The sequence below is a fragment of the Bufo gargarizans genome, chromosome 2 (assembly GCF_014858855.1).
Source record: "Bufo gargarizans isolate SCDJY-AF-19 chromosome 2, ASM1485885v1, whole genome shotgun sequence".
Classification (NCBI taxonomy): domain Eukaryota; kingdom Metazoa; phylum Chordata; class Amphibia; order Anura; family Bufonidae; genus Bufo; species Bufo gargarizans.
This window is the reverse complement of record NC_058081.1, coordinates 610863419-610869520: the sequence shown is the minus strand read 5'-3', so window position 1 is coordinate 610869520 and position 6102 is coordinate 610863419. Positions and strand designations below refer to the sequence as shown.

Below are 6102 nucleotides of genomic sequence, written 5' to 3'. Positions count from 1 at the left end.
GATTGCGAGTGAGAGAAGCACTATGCACTAGAACACATAATGGACCAATACTGAGACTATAGGAAATGTCCGCTCTGCTGCCTATAAGCACCCCCCAGGATTTCTTTAATCCCCCCCCCCCCCCCATTCAGTGGTAGCTGTGAAGAAATCTATACTTTCCTCCTCCTTGCACAGACAGAGTCAGGAGGTGCACCACTGAAGCCAATGACAGGCCATCACTGCTGAGGCCAGTTATTGGCTGCAGTAGCGCACGTGACCCCATCTTTGTGGAAGTTGAAAGACGGGGACCAGAAGTCCATTAAAGACTTGAGCTATGGAGTAGGTGTATAGTTTTTTTTTTTTCACTCGTACTGGATGGGGGGAGCAAAATGAAAATCCTGGCTAATCCATTCAAAGATTATGTCCACCTTCACAACCACATATTTTTATAAAAAATTGTCCCAGTGCATCTAAAGTGAAAAGGAAGTAACTGTACGTTAATTCTTGATTAATTATCCCCTATTGCCTTTAGCCTCAGCAAACAATTATGTATATTGATTTATTTATTTTTGTATGCTTTGGGTTTATATTTTTTATGCAATCGTGTGTATCTCCCTGCATTTATACTTTCTCCCACCTGTTCCCAGCTTTATGCTAACATACATTCAATAGGTTACCAAGGAGAAGGAATCAGAGCAGGCATGTCCAAACTGCGGCCCTCCAGCCGTTGCAAAACTAGCATGCCCTAATAGCTGTAAGCTATTCAGGCATGCTGGGAGTTGTAGTTTTGCAACAGCTGGAGGGCCGCAGTTTGGACATGCCTGAATCAGAGGGAAGAACTTATGACTGCAGGATCAGACTATACGGGAATTGTATGGGATTTGCCTAGGAGCCATATGAAGACAACGATTGGACATTTTAAATCAAGACCTATTGCAAAGCTGTTTCTTTTTGCATTTCACATGCATTTGCACAATTAAAAAGAAGGTTGCGAAGGTGTACATAAATCCGTATTACACGAGTTTATGCTTTACAGAACATTGAATTTCACACTGTCAAAACAATAACGATATCAAAAAATATCTCCCTCATAGAACAACTGTTTTGTCAAACATTATTTCGTACCTTCAACGTATTTGGAAGTGTTCCCTTACAAAAACAATTCACATTGCTACATAGTCCATAGTAATAAATGTAACATCTTCATTCCTGGAAGTGTCTATGTCATGAAGCCTTTACACTTTGTAGAACCGGTATACACATTCTCTTTTCATATATGTAGTTCAGTTTCTTCATATAATTTATTTTACCTCTTTGATTAAAAATCTTAAGTGTCTTCAGATCACTTTCCTGTTTTGATGGCGTTTAGGTGCAAATCCTCTACTGGTGAATAAACCAAATACGTCTGTCAAGATTTTTACGTGAACGTCACCACTTGGCAAAGCTTGTCCTGGAATGGGGCCAGTGTTTTTAACCTGGTGGCACAAAGGACTCATACATTCTTTAAGATCTTAAATAACTTGGCTCTGCTTCTATTTCCCTTATATCTGCTCCAGGCAGTGATGCCTTGAGTTCCCATGAGAAGCTTCCTGTGTTGAGAGTGTTCGTTGGCTACGAGAGGCACTGTTGGTTGTAGATCGAGTAGAGGAAGAACCTGAGCGAGAGCTTCTGGAGCCTGAGGAAGATGATCCAGGTTTCATTAGACGAGCTTTAGGTGCTTCCGCATCCTCCCTGTAATATGCCCAAAAAAAGCCAGTTACTGGATAGCATGGTCTGGAACAGAGTTTTGGCTCAATCTGCTTCAAACAAACTGATGTACCCGACTTGCACCGCATTTATTATGTGCTGTCCACACTTTTATGTCTTGCTTGACATAGGGGCATGGTTTAAAACTAATAAGATGCCTTGAGGGATTGTGTCAAAATTTGGCACAAAGTAAGCCAATCAATAAGTGACGTACTGTAAGGGTGCCTGCACACAATATGGAATATGTGCGTTTTTTCAGTGCAGAAAAACCACAGCGTAAGGCCTCATGCACACGACAGTTTTTTTTCACGGCCCGCAAAAACGGGGTCCGTGGGTCCGTGATCCGTGACCGTTTTTCCGTCCGTGGGTCTTCCTTGATTTTTGGAGGATCCACGGACATGAAAAAAAAGTCATTTTGGTGTCCGCCTGGCCGTGCGGAGCCAAACGGATCCGTCCTGAATTACAATGCAAGTCAATGGGGACGGATCCGTTTGATGTTGACACAATATGGTGCCATTTCAAACGGATCCGTCCCCATTGACTTTCAATGTAAAGTCTGGAGTTCTGTTATACCATCGGATTGGAGTTTTCTCCAATCCGATGGTATATTTTAACTTGTAGCGTCCCCATCACCATGGGAACGCCTCTATGTTAGAATATACTGTCGGATATGAGCTACATCGTGAAACTCATTTCCGACAGTATATTCTAACACAGAGGCGTTCCCATGGTGATGGAGACGCTTCAGGTTAGAATATACAAAAAAACTGTGTACATGACTGTCCCCTGCTGCCTGGCAGGTGCTGCCAGGCAGCAGGGGGCAGACCCCCCCCCCCCTGTTTTTAACTCATTGGTGGCCAGTGGGCCCCCCCTCCCCTGTTGTTAACTCGTTGGTGGCCAGTGTGCGCACCCCCCTCCCTCCCTCCCTCTATTGTAATAATAGCATTGGGGCCAGTGTGCGCGCCCCCCCAACCCCCCCCCTCCCTCCCTCTATTGTAATAATAGCATTGGGGCCAGTGTGCGCGCCCCCCCAACCCCCCCCTCCCTCCCTCTATTGTAATAATAGCATTGGGGCCAGTGTGCCCCCCCCCCCCCGATCATCGGTGCCAGCGGAGTAGAAGATTCATACTTACCTGGCTGCTGGCTGCTGCGATCTCTGTGTCCGGCCGGGAGCTCCTCCTACTGGTAAGTGACAGGTCTGTGCGGCGCATTGCTGTCACTTACCAGTAGGAGGAGCTCCCGGCCGGACGCAGACATCGCAGCAGCCAGGTAAGTATGAAAATCTTGCCGCACCTGATGGGGTTAATTGTACTATCATATCCCCCTGTAAGAGATCGGGTGCTGCCAGGCAGCAGGGGGCAGTCTTGTACACAGTTTGTAGTGTATTCTAACTAGAAGCGTCCCATCACCATGGGAACGCCTCTGTGTTAGAATATACTGTCGGATCTGAGTTTTCACGAAGTGAAAACTCAGCTCTGAAAAAGCTTTTATGCAGACGGATCTTCGGATCCGTCTGTATGAAACTAAAACCTACGGCCACGGATCACGGACATGGATGCCAATCTTGTGTGCATCCGTGTTCTTTCACGGACCCATTGACTTGAATGGGCCCGTGAACCGTTGGCCGTGAAAAAAATAGGACAGGTCATATTTTTTTCACGGCCAGGAAACACGGCTCACGGATGCGGCTGCCAAACGGTGCATTTTCCGATTTTTCCACGGACCCATTGAAAGTCAATGGGTCCGTGAAAAAAAACGGCACAACGGCCACGGGTGCACACAACGGTCGTGTGCAGGAGGCCTAATACAGTAGCAAAAAAGTGTATGAGATTAGACAATTCTCATGTATACTTTGTATTTTTAATTTTAAAAAAAATAATTCAATATCTTTTTATTGAAAAAAAGAGGACATGTTACAAACATATATGCTGGAACATGATAACATGTTGACATAAGAGTATAAGATAGTACATCTACATGTCTCCATTTTCATTTTAAACTAATAAAGTGTGAACCGTAACCCCCCCTTCGCCAACAAAAGAGAGATTTTTTTCTTTTTTTTCCCATTTGTCCAATTTAGGCTACTTTCACACTAGCGTTCGGGGCTCCGCTTGTGAGTTCCGTTTAAAGGCTCTCACAAGCGGCCCCGAACGGATCCGTCCAGCCCTAATGCATTCTGAGTGGATGCGGATCCGCTCAGAATGCATCAGTCTGGCAGCGTTTGGCCTCCGCTCCGCTCAGCAGGCGGACACCCGAACGCTGCTTGCAGCGTTCGGGTGTCCGCCTGGCCGTGCGGAGGCAAACGGATCCGTCCAGACTTACAATGTAAGTCAATGGGGACGGATCCGTTTGAATTTGACACTATGTGGCTCAATTTTCAAACGGATCCGTCCCCCATTGACTTTCAATGTAAAGTCTGGACGGATCCGTCTGAAGCTACTTTCACACTTAGAATTTTTTCTACAATATAATGCAGACGGATCCGTTCTGAACAGATCCACCGTCTGCATTATATGAGCGGATCCGTCTGTGCAGACCCCAGACGGATCCGCTCTGAACGCAAGTGTGAAAGTAGCCTTAGTACTTCACCTTTGTTCCTTAGTTTTTAGAATTCAAAATGAGACCACAGAATCATAATTTCGCCAGGTGCTCCCCAAGTATTTAAACCTCCAATTTGCCCAATTTTACCAGCCTGTTGCGCTCCCAAATACCATGCGGTTTGAGTGAAGGGAGAAATTAATTCCTTAATTTCTCCCGGTACTTTGCTTTTTTCTTAGGTGCGGAAATTGACCTGCCGTAGGGATTTTAAAATCTGCAGCATGTCAATTGTTCCATTTTTCTTGTGCAGATTTCACCCTTTTCAATGGAAGGGTGAGAGGTGTAGAAAATTTGCATCAAAACCACTCCAAAAACCGCAATTATGTGTAGCAGTTTTGGTGCGGAAACGCCCAGAAATCCGCCCAGAAATTTCGGCATGTTGTTTACATTGTCTGTAAGACAGGATTAGCAAACCTGCCGGCATGTGTCAGAACTCAGGTACGGTGATATCCTTCCTTTATTTAAACCTGTTCTAAATGTGCTGAAAATACTTTTTCTAATACGCTTGAGTTATTTTTCCTGATGAAAAAGGAAACCTGAAGTTCAGGTGCCGATTAGGCTTCAGAATCTGTACTCCCCTTAGGGTACGTTCACACTTGCGTCGTCGGATTCCGGCAGGCAGTTCTGTATGCAAACGGATACTATTTGTATGCGGCTCCTTCTCACAAATGCATTGCAATACCGGATCCGTCTCTCCGGTTGTCATCCGGGAAAACGGATCCGGTATTTATCTTTTTCACATTTTAACCACTTCAGCCCCGCTAGGTGAAACCCCCTTCATGACCAGGCCACTTTTTACACTTCGGCACTACACTACTTTCACCGTTTATCGCTCGGTCATGCAACTTACCACCCAAATGAATTTTACCTCCTTTTCTTCTCACTAATGGAGCTTTCATTTGGTGGTATTTTATTGCTGCTGACATTTTTACTTTTTTTGTTATTAAACAAAATGTAACGATTTTTTTGCAAAAAAATGACATTTTTCACTTTCAGCTGTGAAATTTTGCAAAAAAAACGACATCCATATATAAATTTTTCGCTAAATTTATAGTTCTACATGTCTTTGATAAAAAAAAAATGTTTGGGCAAAAAAAAAAATGGTTTGGGTAAAAGTTATAGCATTTACAAACTATGGTACAAAAATGTGAATTTCCGCTTTTTGAAACGGCTCTGATTTTCTGAGCACCTGTCATGTTTCCTGAGGTTCTACAATGCCCAAACAGTAGAAAAACCCCACAAATGACCCCATTTCGGAAAGTAGACACCCTAAGGTATTCGCTGATGGGCATAGTGAGTTCATAGAACTTTTTATTTTTTGTCACAAGTTAGCGGAAAATGATGATGATTTTATTTTTTTTATTTTTTTCTTACAAAGTCTCATATTCCACTAACTTGCGACAAAAAATAAAAAATTCTAGGAACTCACCATGCCCCTCACAGAATACCTTGGGGTGTCTTCTTTCCAAAATGGGGTCACTTGTGGGGTAGTTATACTGCCCTGGCAATTTAGGGGCCCAAATGTGTGAGAAGAACTTTGCAATCAAAATGACCGGTGACCGGTGTAAGAAATGACCGGTGAAATCCGAAAGGTGCACTTTGGAATATGCGCCCCTTTGCCCACCTTGGCAGCAAAAAAGTGTCACACATGTGGTATCGCCGTACTCAGGAGAAGTTGGGGAATGTGTTTTGGGGTGTCATTTTACATATACCCATGCTGGGTGAGAGAAATATCTTGGCAAAAGACAACTTTTCCCATTTTTTTATACAAAGTTGGCA

At 44.0% G+C, this 6102-nt stretch overlaps 1 protein-coding gene across 1 annotated transcript in view; it reads right to left on the bottom strand.

The window, feature by feature from the left end:
* Nucleotides 1-273: 273 nt before the first annotated feature.
* Nucleotides 274-6102, bottom strand: part of LOC122928797 (CXADR like membrane protein) — a 128173-nt gene continuing 122344 nt past the window's right edge. The window contains exon 7 of the mRNA XM_044282025.1: nt 274-1710. Within this exon, the coding sequence (XP_044137960.1) occupies nt 1521-1710 (190 nt within the window). The 3' untranslated portion in view covers nt 274-1520. The remainder of the gene's footprint in view (nt 1711-6102) is intronic.